At 36.1% G+C, this 13,811-nt stretch overlaps 3 protein-coding genes across 5 annotated transcripts; 1 reads left to right on the top strand and 2 right to left on the bottom strand.

Annotated features, from left to right (window-relative positions):
• Positions 1–77: 77 nt before the first annotated feature.
• LOC106642138 (dynein regulatory complex subunit 2) lies at positions 78–2,193 on the bottom strand. The gene is made up of 5 exons (XM_014356803.2): positions 2,046–2,193; positions 1,705–1,957; positions 1,412–1,635; positions 777–1,169; positions 78–439 (listed from the first exon to the last, which is right to left on the bottom strand). The coding sequence occupies exons 1-5, from the start codon at positions 2,184–2,186 to the stop codon at positions 101–103; spliced, it is 1,350 nt and encodes a 449-aa protein (XP_014212289.2). The 5' UTR covers positions 2,187–2,193; the 3' UTR covers positions 78–100.
• A 382-nt stretch (positions 2,194–2,575) lies between these two features.
• On the bottom strand, positions 2,576–6,954 carry LOC106642125 (differentially expressed in FDCP 6 homolog). 3 transcript variants are annotated; one of them, XM_014356785.2, is made up of 9 exons: positions 6,268–6,954; positions 5,066–5,185; positions 4,763–4,969; positions 4,445–4,560; positions 4,237–4,360; positions 3,793–4,155; positions 3,499–3,700; positions 3,257–3,412; positions 2,576–3,176 (listed from the first exon to the last, which is right to left on the bottom strand). In XM_014356785.2, exons 1-9 carry the CDS (start codon positions 6,373–6,375, stop codon positions 2,959–2,961), a joined length of 1,614 nt encoding a protein of 537 aa, XP_014212271.2. In that variant the 5' UTR covers positions 6,376–6,954; the 3' UTR covers positions 2,576–2,958. The 3 variants fall into 3 exon arrangements, with proteins under 3 accessions (XP_014212271.2, XP_014212272.2, XP_089448835.1); XM_014356786.2 differs by having other exon boundaries at positions 3,811–4,155; XM_089592709.1 differs by lacking the exon at positions 6,268–6,954 and adding an exon at positions 5,758–6,050.
• Positions 6,955–10,665: 3,711 nt separating this feature from the next.
• On the top strand, positions 10,666–12,885 carry LOC106642135 (U6 small nuclear RNA (adenine-(43)-N(6))-methyltransferase). Its single transcript, XM_089593616.1, has 7 exons — positions 10,666–10,730; positions 10,910–11,039; positions 11,115–11,334; positions 11,409–11,549; positions 11,620–11,977; positions 12,044–12,236; positions 12,339–12,885. The coding sequence occupies exons 2-7, from the start codon at positions 10,935–10,937 to the stop codon at positions 12,870–12,872; spliced, it is 1,551 nt and encodes a 516-aa protein (XP_089449742.1). The 5' UTR covers positions 10,666–10,730; positions 10,910–10,934; the 3' UTR covers positions 12,873–12,885.
• The last annotated feature ends 926 nt before the right edge of the window (positions 12,886–13,811 follow it).

The following is a 13,811-nucleotide window of genomic DNA, read 5'->3' as shown; positions in this document are numbered from 1 at the left end:
ATAATTCACATTAAAATATTGCACATTATGTCTACATTGTAGATTTTTCATTTGTAATTTGCCTAATGATTACAAAAACATCAATAATCAACACTTTTTTCTAAGCTCGTGTACGTGGTCTAATAGTTGGTATTCGCGAAACAGACGACAAATAAGTTCTCAAGTAATGCTTCAACCGATTATTTTCTTCAATAAGGTGATTGCGTTTTTGCTTCAATAATATGTTGTCTTCTTTAATGCAACACACATTGTACCGAAAACCTTCGATTTTACGAAGAAAACCAAATGGTTCTTCATTTAATTTCATCAAGTCTGTTGTGGAGTCTCCCAAATGTTTTAACGAATATTTTTTAATCTTTAGCGAATCCGGCTCTAAATCGGAACACAATTTTGCCATCACTTGAATTTCCTCAGCTTTGTTGACTATTTTTTCCAAGTTCTGAAACAAAATTTTCAGTACAGCACTATTAGTTAGATGTACTTATAACATGGCTAAATTCATTAAAAAGATTACGCTTTTGTATATGAGCCATATGTGAGAAAAAATAAAAGGAAACACCTAGTTACGTTCCTATAGGTCGGGAGGTAAACTAATTGGGCTCGGCCAGCAATCGGCCATATGGGCAGTTACAGTTTACTTTCCGACCAAGATGCGTAAACGTTTTATTTTTCGTAAATACGCTCGAAAGTTTGTGTTTTACTGTTAGAATTGTCAAGGTTATGTGGTAGAAAACACACAAGCTTTCAGCGGAGGTATGCAAAAAAAGGAAGATTACCTTGATGACTTCGGCACTCAGAACACTCAGGCGCTTTAGCTGCATCGAATCCAAAGACTGGCACGTTTTGATTTCCAGTCTCATCTTCTGCAAGCGTCTGGCCAGCAGCTCCGACTGCAACCTCATACTTTCAATGGTCTCTTCACTGTCCTGGCTCAATCTCAGGTTGTTTTTTCTCAGGCATTCCGCAGTCTCTCTCAGCTGTGCAAACGTTCGAGGAAATAGCGAAACTTCGTTCTGATGTATGTCGTCGAGTTCCTTCAGGCATTCGTAATGCTTTCGTTTGGCCTCGGTCGATCTTTCGTAATTCGTTATGGTGTTATTCAACTCCTGCCACAGTCTTTCCAATTTTGAATATATGTTGCGCCGTAAATCTTGTATCGATTCTTCTTTCTGTGTATTAGGGAAATATAATTATTCAATCTATATTTGGTGTGTATGTATGTATACATGTAATATCTCCCTTTCACTTGTTCTTTGGTAAAATTTCAATGATAAGAACTATCCTGTACTATGCTATAATTTTTTAAAAAATAGCCATGCCCTTTTATTATAGATAGTTTTTAATCATTGAATAATAATTTTATAGCTACAAATCGACAGCTACAAGAGAAAAAAAATCGGAGGCTATTCACCGAATGCACAATACTGTGAATATTGATGGCGTTTTTCGTTTGCAATTCTGACAATTCCTTCTCTATGCTCTTACTTCTGGCAAATATAATAGTTTTCAATTGAAGTATGGAATCTTTCATGTTTAGCTTGTGATACTTCAAGTCTTCCAAGTCCACCGTTCGGACCTTCTCGACTGCCTTGGTGTAATTGTTGTGCAGGTAATTGATCCGCTCTTTGCCCCTTTCTACGAAGAAACTCGCAAAATTAATTCATACTTACGGTAAATCACACGATCTTCGACAAATCGACTGACCTATGATCTCGTCCAGAACCATCATGTGAGCTTCCTGAAATCGGCGGTGATCGAAATCCGCGTCCACCAGCTCGTCGTACAATTTCTTGATCAAGTCATCCTTTGTCCTCAGTTGCTCCTCGAAATCTTGGCACAGATGTTTCACTTCGTCCTTCAACTCGATACACTTCATTTTTCGCAAGCTCGTTCGCCATTGTTCGTTTATCTTTGCGGTGTTGATGCGCGCAAAAGCTTCTTCGCGTTTTAATTTATTCTACGATGTTAATAATGGTAATTTAAAAAATAAGTATTAACAAACAATAGAAATATTATTCAACTTTATTCGTGATTATGCATAGTACCTTGGCAAAGAGTGCTATCAGCTGTTGTTTGCGCCGTCGAGCTTCCAATTCAAGGTCGGCGCGATGCTGCAAATACCTCGCGCGTTCCTCATCGCTCATCCGAGCAAGCTTTGAAACTTTGCCTTTCTTTTTCGGTGGCATTTAAATAGTTAATTCTGAAATTTCTGTTTCTTTTTTTTTTCTTTTTTTTTTTTTTTTTCGTTTTTTCAAAGCAAGAATGCTTTATTTGGAAAATGTGTCTTGCAAGATACTTTGGTCTCACGAGTACAAGTTTGATCAATACTCCGATTTCCATGACTTTAGCTCGTTTGCGCGCTAACTCGCATTGAAGATAATTGACGTGATTTCTTCAAAACGTCGTTATACATACATCGGGATGAAAAATAATGGGTAGCACAATTATTTATTAATGCAATATTTATTACAAAATACTTCAGTCTTTATCAGTCGATCATTGTTGTTTCATTGGTTACAGTAATGTAGGAACGCATTTCGTCAATAATAATAATCGTCAATAATAATAATCATGATAAAAAATGGTTTATTAATGACTTTTATCAAATGTTTCAATATAATCCAGATACATCGATGTATCTACATGTAGGTTCAATACCTTATAAATGCATACGAAAATATTTATTAATCGCTACAGGTGTATAACAAAATGGAATAGTACACGTACTTCCTATATTAAATACTCTTATCACTTAAAAATATATCTATGTTTGCTTGTCGTTGATATTGATTTGGTGTGCGAAAACAATTTCAAAAATATATCGATATAACGATGAACAATAGCTCCCATCCTGAACACATTTACCCTGAATTATTCGAGCTCAATTTCAATGATCAATTTCCGCGATAATCTCGAGATTATCAATCAATCAATCAATCACACAACAACCACCAATTGTCAACAGTTTTTCTGCAACGGCATCATCCTGTTATCTATTACCAGTGGTCTCTCTTTCACCGTGGATTTGAAGCTCTGCGTTCGTTTGGTCGTGGCTAGCTGTGATCCCAAGAGGATCTGCGCCTCTTCGGCTCGCCTCGCTTTTTGTATAGCCGTTTGTAGCTCAACGTTGAGATTTTGTTTTTCCGCCTCCAACTGCTCGAGACGCAACTCGGCATCTTGGGGGAAAAAAATCGAGGTATTATATACAATGTAAACAAATACTCATTATACACTAGATTGTTTGTTTTTCTTGTACCTCGCAATCGTTGTTCGTTATCCTGCTGCTTCAATTCGAACTCCTGTCGCTTGAGTTTTTCCAATTCCAAAAGCTCCTGCTGTTCCTGCTGCAAAATTTCCAGTTTTTCCCTCTTCTCCCACTCCTCGCGCAAAAATCTCCCTTGTAAGCTCCTGACTGCCAACGTACGCAGGATCAACCGTTACATTATTTGTTTCTTTGATATTTATAATGAAAAACAAAGAAAAAGTTCAATAACTTACCAATTTCCTCGTCTCTAAGAGCCTGTTTCTCCTCGTACAAGCGTATTTCCAGTTGTTGCTTAAGCTCCTCCAATTCCTGAACTTTGGCCAACTCTTGCTTCGACAGTTCCGTTAGTTCTTTCGCTTGAACCTCGGCGGCTATTCTCGCCTGGCGCTCCTGCTGCAGCTCCAGTCGCGTCTCTTCCTTTTCCTGCTTGCTCGCCTGTTTGCGCAACACACACCAGGAATATCCCAAAGTCATGAGCCAACGGCTTGAAAAACAGGGGAAAAAAACGCAAAGAAAGCTATTTATACCATAAATTGTAAAAGTACCTGGCGCGTCGACCTCCTTTGATTGGCCAAACTTCTCTGATAGCTGATTTCCTTGTTTGAGTGCTGGATGGCAATTTGCAGAGCCGACATCCATTGCAACCTACCCCGATGATCCTCGGCAATCAGCTCGACACACCTCTGTTCCGGCATATTGAGGATAAATCGCCTGTCGGGCTTGCCGCTAATTGTCACCGCGTCCGCCCAACAATTCGTGGTGAGCGATATCACGCCGCAGGGCTCTTTCTGATGGGAATCTTTGTAGTACGACAACTCGCCAGGACGCAAAACGTACCACGAGCACTTTTGGCTCGGCAGAAGGAGGAAGCTCTTTCTTCCCAAGTAACCCTACAATGACAATGTACATGTGTATAACTGCGAGTGATTGCGAAATGGCCTCAATTGAACGTAACGCGGGAGATAAAGGACCTTTTTAATCACGTCTTCGACATATGTTTCGTACAAATCGTCGATCGCCTCCGTCAGGCCGTCAATGTCCGAGGAACTTCCACCGCTGTACTTTGATTCCAGAACTGCCAAAAATATCGCAAATCTGTGGGAAAATCTGCATTTATTAATAAAATGCTCAAATCCATTACCATAATGTTTTCAAAGGAATTTTTTTCCTGCAGCATACCTAAACCTTCCGATCGACGATGATAGCGCTGCAAAATCCTCAGCATCCCAATGAAGTCCCAACGACGTCACCAACTGCGAAGCGACTCGAGACAACTCGTCGCTGTGCATAGTTACCTGAAACGCGTTAAATAAAATTAATTATTATCTGTAGTAAGAGAAATTTTATAATGCACCCCTTATGTGCAGATTTTTTTTTTTTCTTTTTATACATACAATTCCAGTAGAAACGCAATTCGATGAAAATTATGTATCTTACCCCGATAAGTAAACTTCATCGTATGAACAATCGTGTGAAAGAAAAATTTTTCGAGCTTACGAGATGAGAGGTGTCCATTGGGTCGGCTTCCATTTCGGCAAGGAGGCAGAATATTCTGAACAACTGGTAAACGCTGTTATCACGGAAAATTGCCTGCGGCCTGTCCAAGTAACTTTTGTGGCAAACCAGCCAACATATCTCGTCGATCCCTCCCTGCAAGTTTCGATACTTTTGCCGAGTCGTTGCATCTGTCAACGATGAGAATACCTAAAAATGTTATGTGCACAATAATATCGTAGTTAATTGATCGATTTAAAGATTTTTTTAAGAGGGAGTGATTGTGTAGCACGTATGCATATGTACCTCTTCTTGTAAGTAGTAGATGAATTGCTCAAAATTCAAAGTTAAGGTGCTCCGGTAATGATCCAAACCTTTTTCTACACCGTGAAGATCCATGAGGGTTCCAATGTTTGCTGTTAAAACCTGCAATAAACACATGTGTGATTTGATCGGGTTTAAATGAAAAAGAAAAGCAAAAGATTATTTATCCTAGATTCAACCAACTTGGAATCAAATGTGAAACAAAAATAAATAGACACAAAACATCATCTCGAAAATGCTTCCGTTTTCGTTAACATATCATCAAAAAAGCCAGCACATTAATATTAATGTATCGTTAAAAAAACCGTCTACAAACATGTTATAAGTATGACAAATGTCAGTGACAGCTCCGACCCAAGTTATCGATCGGTATTATATATTTCTAAAAATATTATCAAGTTTTACAGAGATAAGGGGAAAGCATGAAAGTTTCCTTTCTTATCTAAATTATCAAAGCCTTTATGATCGAAACGCACGCTTTCCCGAATTCTCATGACCTTCCTTTCATTGAAACGCTCGCGTTTCGTTAGCCTGGAAAATTCCGTACCTACTTATTCCATCCATAATAGTTATATATTATGTACCATGAGCAAGTGTCACCGGATTAACAATAATATCCGTGGTGTACCCTAGAAAAGGGGGACTAGTGGGACTACAGTGATAATACTACTTACGCGCGCATAATCATAATAACTCGCGCCTCGGACGATCAATCTTGATAACACGACTGGTGCAGGAGAGCAGCATCAGCGCAAATGTAATTCCCTAGCGCATGATTCTTCGTAAACGCGAGAGATGAATCATTTGGTAAGTAAGTATATAAAGGAATAAAGTAGTTGTCTCTGTGGCCATCGGACGTTTGAAAAAAAGCGCACGTGAAACTCATTTGTTGTCGCAACGACTAGGTACTTACTTTTACAAGATATGAGTCACTTACGGATAGGCAAACATATATACATATATGAATAAACGAAACAACTTTGATTGTAAATAAACTTACAAGTATACTAAATACTAACGTTCTTACCTTACCTTGTAACAATATACTTAATAGTAGATACACGATTTCTCATCAGAGTTTCGATATAGCTCGATTTTCTTTTTCTTTAGTGTGATTTATCAAAATGAAAGGGGAGTTAACGGATGGTAAATAATAAGTATTTTTTACAACTTTTCTTACTTACTTTGAGCTTTGATTTAGCGACTATGCCCGGCTGCATCTGACCGTCTTGCTGTAGTGCATAAAATGCGTGCCAGATGCTATTCGACATGTTCTTCAACAAGTGGGTCATCTTTCCTCCCTTTGTTTTTTAATTTCTTATTTGTTTTATTTTTTTTCTATCCGATGTCGCGCACTTGTTAATCTCGCTTTAATGCACACACACTCGTCCGCGTTATTAAAAGGTATATTGATAACAAACACTGTAGCTATTGTCCGTATACGAGGGAGCAACAGGTGATCTAGGACATATTGTCACATAATGTCACATAATGTCACATAATTGGGGCACTACTAAACATATAATTTAAATAAGCGTACCGAGTACCGAGTAGTTGTTAGCTGTTAAGTACACGGGGTATCAAGTACCAAGTTATTAACTGACCGTATCGGTGCGATGTATCGTGCCGTACTGATGAGCAATTGAGCAGCAACAGGCTGCAGTAGTCACAAAAAAGAGAAAGAGAGCTGGAAAACTCTCATACACCGATACACCTATATATAGGCTTAAGCTATACTTCTTATACTTAGCTAACGCCCATTGTCATCATAAGAGAACAGAAATAATAGCAGAATACAACTTGTAGGGGAGAACGGGGTGAGTTCGTCCACATACTGCTGATGTAGCTAAGATTTATTTTTTAACCTGATGAATACTTACTCGACAAAACTATTTTTCGTCGTGAAATAGAAAAAAAAAGTGGTAAATATATCTGACACCTGACGCTTATGCGTTATTATTTAAATCTTTATTAGTTGATACATGTATTGCAGTGCCCAGCAACGGCAGCAAGTGCCTCAGGTCACAGACAAAAACAAAGAAAAACTGTATGCAGAAATTGCAGAAGTTGGGTTTGGAATTGGTATTGGTAATTGGTACCCAACGCTGAATTGGTGGTATTAAAAACGGTCAGCGTCATCTAGCAATGCTGATTGAAAACTGAAAAGCAGCTGAAAAGTACCATATTTTTTTTTTGAAAGAAATTCACTAAGAAAACTTACTAGGGCTGAATATCCGTGGCGGAGGGTCTATTGTAGCCGATCTACTAGACCGGTAGACCCTCCGATCATTTCCTATAAATTCACTAAAACTTGCGAGGTTACAGTGTCCGTAGCGGAGGGTCTATTGGAGCAGTTCCGGTGGACCCTATACGCTCACTTTGTAGAAATTCACTAAGAAAACTTGCGAGGCTATGGTGTCCGCAGCGGAGGGTCTATTCGAGCTGATTTATTAGACCCTACGCTTACTTCCTGAAAATTCACTAAGAACATTTACTTGACTGGTGTCCGGAGCAGAGGGTGTCTTGGAGCCGATCTATTAGACCCTACACTCACTTGGTAGAAATTTACTAGGTCTATAGTGTCCAGTGTTTGTGCTATTTGCAGCTAGCTTGCAATTGATCTTGTATCCGAAAATCTTCCTCCAAAAGTATGAATATATAGGAGGTCAATTTTTGGACAAAAGATAAATTGTAAACTTGCCGCCAACAGTGCAAAAAATGTCAACTTATTATTGTTTATCTGTAACATCAGTTGCGGCTGGTTTATAATTGACTACATAGCTCTACTGTAAGGTCTGTAAGTAGTAATAATTATTTGGATCAGCGCCATCTAGCGGTCTTTATTTTTTGGCCAAAAGTGGCTCCTAAAATTCTCAATCAGAGCAATCAGGATTAGAGCCATTTAGTCAATTATAAACTAGCCGCAACTCATGATAAAGCTATAAAATTAAAAAATAACGATACATATGTTTTGGGCGGCAAGTTCGTATAAAACATACACTGCAAACTTGCCGCAAGTAGCACAAACATCGTTAATTATTTATTTTGTATCTATTTCAAGAGTTGCGGCTGGTTTATAAGTGACTAAATGGCTCTAGGGCTAAGCTGCCTAAAGCTCTCCTTCAGAATTTCAGAAGCAATTTTTGGCCAAAAAAATCACGACCGCTAGATGGCGCTGATCCTAATGATTATAACTACTTATAGTAGAGCCATTTAATCAATTATAAACCAGCCGCAACTGATTTCGTAGATACAAAATAAATAGTTAAAGATAATTGTGCTACTTGCGGCAAGTTTGCAGTATATATTTTACACCAATATCGACCTCCCTTATATTTACACTTTCAGGTAATAGATAAATTGTAAACTTGCCGCAAACAGCACAAACATCGTTAATTATTCATTTTGTATCTATTTCAATAGTTGCGGCTGGTTTATAAGTGATTAAACGGCTCTAGGGCTAAGCTGCCTAAAGCTCTCCATCAGAATTTCAGAAGCAATTTTTGGCCAAAAAAATCACTACCGCTAGATGGCGCTGATCCAAATGATTATTACTATACTTATACTAGAGCCATTTAATCATTTATAAACCAGCCGCAACTAATTTGATAAATACAAAATAAAAAGTTTACGTTGTTTGCACTGTTTGCGTCAAGTTTACAATTCATCTATTACCCGAAAGTGTAAATATAAGGGAGGTCGATATTGGTGTAAAATATACACTGCAAACTTGCCGCAAGTAGCACAAACAATGTTATCTTTTTATTTTGTATTTATTAAATTAGTTGCGGCTGGTTTATAATTAATCAAATGGCTCTACTACAAGTAGTAATAATCATTTGGATCAGCGCCATCTAGCGGTAGTGATTTTTTTGGCCAAAAATTGCTTCTGAAATTCTGAAAGAGAGCTTTAGGCAGCTTAGCCCTAGAGCCATTTAATTACTTATAAACCAGCCGCAACTAATTTCATAAATATAAAATAAAAAGTTTACGTTGTTTGCACTGTTTGCGTCAAGTTTACAATTCATCTATTACCCAAAAGTATAAATATATATGAGGTTGATATTCGTATAAAACATACACTGCAAACTTGCCGCAAGTAGCACAATTATCTTTAACTATTTATTTTGTATCTACGAAATTAGTTGCGGCTGGTTTATAATTGATTAAATGGCTCTACTATAAGTAGTTATAATCATTAGGATCAGCGCCATCTAGCGGTCGTGATTTTTTTGGCCAAAAATTGCTTCTGAAATTCTGAAGGAGAGCTTTAGGCAGCTTAGCCCTAGAGCCATTTAGTCACTTATAAACCAGCCGCAACTTTTGAAATAGATACAAAATAAATAATTAACGATGTTTGTGCTACTTGCGGCAAGTTTACAGTGTATATTTTATACGAATATTAACCTCCTATATATGTATACTTTCGAGTAATAGATAAATTGTAAACTTGCCGCAAACAGCACAGAAAATGTTGAATTTTCATTTTGTATCTGTCTAATAAGTTGCGGCTGGTTTATAATTGACAACATGGCTCTGGGGCCTAAAATATCTAAAGCTTTCCTTCAGAATTTTAGGGCCACTTTTTAGTTTAGAAATCTGAAACGCTAAAACCAGCCGCAACTAGTTGTGTAGATAGAAAATAAAAAGTTGACATTGGCTGTGCTGTTTACGGCAAGTTTACAAATAATCTTTTGCCTGAAAATCGACCTCCTATAAGAATATTAATACTTTTGTATGAATAATAATTTATCAATTGCATTGTAAAATTACGTGTGAAATGAAGAGTTAAAAGTAAAGTTTGAAATTATGTCATTGTTTACTGTCATTGAACATTTCGCATGTGTGCAATAAATTGATACAGGATTATACAGATACCTATTATTTTGCTGGGTGAGAAAGACGGATATTTGGTTTTGTTAGCATATTCCAGCGGTAATAATGCATATTTGGAATCTATGTTATATATTTATACAGCTTAAAATGTTTAAATATTAATCATGTGTGCCTATATTTACCAACTTATTTGTATAAATTGAACTTTATACAAAAACTCATGATACAATCATTGATTGTCTCAATCATTATTCTAAACGTTAGTGAAAAAGGCGGTTAAGGACGTATACTTAGCCTGCGGACTATGGGTGTATTCCGCAAATGCTGCCAGCAGTTAAGTTACGTAGGTCGTGGTAACGCCGCATGGTCGGGTAGCGCTAGCGGCAACCTGTACTAACTGTCGGTGGGTTCCGCATGTCAACAAACTCCGAAATATCAGATGGCATGGGAGAGAAAACAGTAAAAAATATCAAAGTTTGTTGACATGCGGAACCCACCGACAGTTAGTACAGGTTGACGCTAGCGCTACCCGACCATGCGGCGTTACCACGACCTACGTAACTTAACTGCTGGCAGCATTTGCGGAATACACCCTTAGTGAATTTATAGGAAATGATCGGAGGGTCTACCGGTCTAGTAGATCGGCTACAATAGACCCTCCGCCACGGATATTCAGCCCTAGTAAGTTTTCTTAGTGAATTTCTTTCAAAAGAAATAAGTATGGTACTTTTTTAGTTTTGAATTAGCATCGCTACAGATGATATAAGTACTGATTGTAAATTGAATTAGCCATTGGCCAATCCCTTTCATAGTAAGTAGTGCCTCAATTTCTTTAAAATATTGTCAAATAAGTATTGTTGCAAGTTGTCAGCATATGTAAACGTAGTACGTACAGTACTTTTCGCGAAAAAAAACAATTAGAGTATATGTTTAATGATTACCAAATTAATAACTCATACGTATTTATTAAGTGTTTTGTTTGTGTTTAAGTGAAAGAGACATATTTGTACAGAAAATGTCTTTAAGACGATTTATGCATGAGAAAAACAGGTACAAAGAGGAACCGAATTTCAAGCAACTTGCTATTTTGTATCCTGGATTCCGCAAGATTACTATTACTGTAAGTTAAGTATTTTTTTTTTTTACTAGTTTCAAAACGATAATAGCACATAACGAATCCTTTGTTTCTCTATAGGATGTGTCAGGAAAGGTAAAAATCAATTTCAAAGATGTAGAAAGTTTAAGAGTTTTGACCAAAACGCTGCTGGCCCATGACTTCCAGTTAAATGTAGACATACCTCCGAAGCATTTAGTACCTGCGCTGCCATTAAGATTGAATTATATTTTATGGATTGAAGATCTTTTAAAACATATTGGTATTGATGATCTGACATCTATTCATGGAATAGACATTGGTATGTTTTGCAAAGATTTTTTTTTCTGTGTCATGCTTAAAAAGTTTTAGTAAAAATTCTTGCGTACACCTCAGGTACTGGTGCTTTGTGCATATATCCCTTGCTTTTTGCACAAATTTATAAAAGCAATATGATTGCCTCAGAAATAGATCCTGAAAGTGTTGATTCTGCATTGAAAAATATTGTAAACAACAATTTACAAGACCTCATTAAAGGTACTCGATATACAAACAGCTTACTTACAGTCAAAAGAGAATGTTCAACTTTATTTTTTTCACGTTGCAGTTGTTCTGGTCAATAAAGAATCAATCCTTAAAGAGATTATGCAAAAAAATGATACATATGATTTTTTAATGTGTAATCCGCCATTTTTCAAGACTGACAAAGGTTTGGGAAAGAAAATCAAACTGGAACCACCGAGGAATGCACCCACTGGTAATGAAGGGGAACTATCAGTTAAAGGTGGTGAAAGAGAATTTATTTTACGCTTAATTAATGAAAGCCTTGAGCACAAGAACAAAGTAAAAATTTACACTACCATGTTCGGCCAAAAAAGTACCTTAGGTTTTTTAAGGGCTGAGTTGTCAAAAAGTAACATTCATAATAGCACTTGGACAGAGTTCTGCCAAGGTTTTACTAAAAGGTACATGGTATATTCTGCAATGAACGAAAAAAATTTTTTTTTTTAACGACCGTGGTTTTATTGCAGATGGGGGATAGCTTGGACATTTGCACTGCAAGAAGAAATAAATTTAAAGACTGCACCTGTGATAAGAACAAGGACTGAAGTACAGAAAATAAAGAAAAACAAATCTATGGAAATAGTTTTTCCTGCCAAAGAAAACATGAGTTGTCTAGATGAAGTTGTCTCTTCCTTAAAAACATGGATAACAGAATTACAAGTAAGTTTACTTATAAAAGTGTGCAATTAACCAATTTTTATGATATAACATATTTATTATTTTTCTTAAGAGTATCATCAATTAAAGTCATTTTTATTGCAGATTGAAATCAAAGAAATAGAATTAGATGATGATGATTGTTGGGCTTGTCAACTCAAAAGTTATAGTGACACATGGACTCATGCGAGAAGAAAACGACGTATGTTTATGTGTGGAACACCTTTAAAAAAGCAATGCCTAGACGAAAGTGCTGATTTAAATAACGCAACTAAATCATCAAAAGGCACTGATTTAGAATTAACAAAAAACGAAGATACGGCTATAGATACTAAGGAGCCAATTTTAGTTTGTACTCTTCTTGTTGGAGAAAAGTACGAAAATGACAAAGAAGACGAAAATAAAGATGACAGTGAAAGTGATAGCACAATTAATAAAAAAATGCTTAGGATTTGTATGGTGTTTGAAAGCGGCACTGGTGGTAAATTAAACCTTGAGACTTTGCGTCAGTATCTAGTTAATAAATTAAATATTCGTGAATTTTTTCGCAAACAACAACCAAGTAAACCAAACAAGAAAAAAAGGAGAAAAAAAAAGATGGGTAAAACAGCACGGAATACAATTGTAGACCTGAAATAAAATTACGTTGTTTTTTTTTTTTATGTATAAAATTGTTTATTGTTTTTTTCTTTGTATATATAAAACTGCTAGTTACAAATGATATTTTATGTAATTTGGTAAAAAAAAAATTAAATTACGTAAAATGTTATTTGTAACCAACAAGTGCAACACAAAGTGTTTCATGTGACTAACAAAAGTAAAACAGCAACAACTAGTGAGGTCTTTTTTTTTCTGACGCACCAAATGCTGACGCAGCTTTAACATTATCTTTGCACTATTTAAATCTCGAATTTAATACCCAGTCTGATTGATAGGTGAGATATATCAGACTCGCTTTTCGGACATTTTAGTCAGGATTACGTTATGCATTATTTTTCATTCGATTTGCAAGTTTCTTTACAAGTCTTTGTTCATTTTTTTAAGAAATCGTGCAAAAAATAAAATTAACATTTGGTAACAATTCAATTAACAACTTAACCAACTATAACTAATTACAATACGATACGCTTATCTCTAAAAAAATTGAACATTACGAGAAATCAGAAGTAACTTTTTGCTAATTATAGTTTATTTGGTTTTTCCTCTTTCTTATAAAATGTCTTTCGTTTTTTTTTTTTTTTTTTGTTTTTTTTTTGTTTTTTTTTTTTTACCAACCTAACTACATCACCTTATTGTATCATATTTCCGCTGATCGTAAAAGAAAACCTATACATAATCAAACGCAAAACAATTGGAACAACTATCCTATCTGTGTAAATAAGGAACAAAAACTTTTTAAAAATTATTATATATTTAACCACGTTGAAGGAAGCACTTTGGTGTTTTTTCTAAGCAATTATTGATATTTTTGTAATCAAAACGTTTCTCTGTTTAAAGCACGCTGAACAAATACACCTACTTCAAGGTGTATTGTATAATGATAGTGCTTAACTCTTGAAATGCATAGATTTTTTCCAA

The sequence above is a fragment of the Copidosoma floridanum genome, unplaced genomic scaffold, assembly GCF_036245765.1.
Source record: "Copidosoma floridanum isolate Cflo_tuat_1 unplaced genomic scaffold, Cflo_Japanese_pri ptg000019l, whole genome shotgun sequence".
NCBI classification, from domain to species: Eukaryota; Metazoa; Arthropoda; class Insecta; order Hymenoptera; family Encyrtidae; genus Copidosoma; species Copidosoma floridanum.
Note: the sequence above shows the minus strand (reverse complement) of the source record. Positions and strands in the feature narration are given on the sequence as shown.

Bases quoted from the DNA above. Each gene is read 5' to 3' on its own strand.
- LOC106642138 (XM_014356803.2), bottom strand. From the start codon at position 2,186: ATGCCACCGAAAAAGAAAGGCAAAGTTTCAAAGCTTGCTCGGATGAGC. The intron at 1,636-1,704 runs GTCAGTCGATTT...GTTTCTTCGTAG, and splicing joins GGTTCTGGACGAGATCATAG to AAAGGGGCAAAGAGCGGATC. The intron at 1,170-1,411 runs GTGAATAGCCTC...CCTAATACACAG, and splicing joins TTCACAGTATTGTGCATTCG to AAAGAAGAATCGATACAAGA.
- LOC106642125 (XM_014356785.2), bottom strand. From the start codon at position 6,375: ATGACCCACTTGTTGAAGAACATGTCGAATAGCATCTGGCACGCATTT. The intron at 4,561-4,762 runs GTAAGCTCGAAA...AACGCGTTTCAG, and splicing joins CAATGGACACCTCTCATCTC to GTAACTATGCACAGCGACGA. The intron at 3,701-3,792 runs GTATAAATAGCT...TTGCGCAAACAG, and splicing joins AGGTACTTTTACAATTTATG to GCGAGCAAGCAGGAAAAGGA.
- LOC106642135 (XM_089593616.1), top strand. From the start codon at position 10,935: ATGTCTTTAAGACGATTTATGCATGAGAAAAACAGGTACAAAGAGGAA. The intron at 11,040-11,114 runs GTAAGTTAAGTA...GTTTCTCTATAG, and splicing joins TCCGCAAGATTACTATTACT to GATGTGTCAGGAAAGGTAAA. The intron at 11,335-11,408 runs GTATGTTTTGCA...CGTACACCTCAG, and splicing joins TATTCATGGAATAGACATTG to GTACTGGTGCTTTGTGCATA.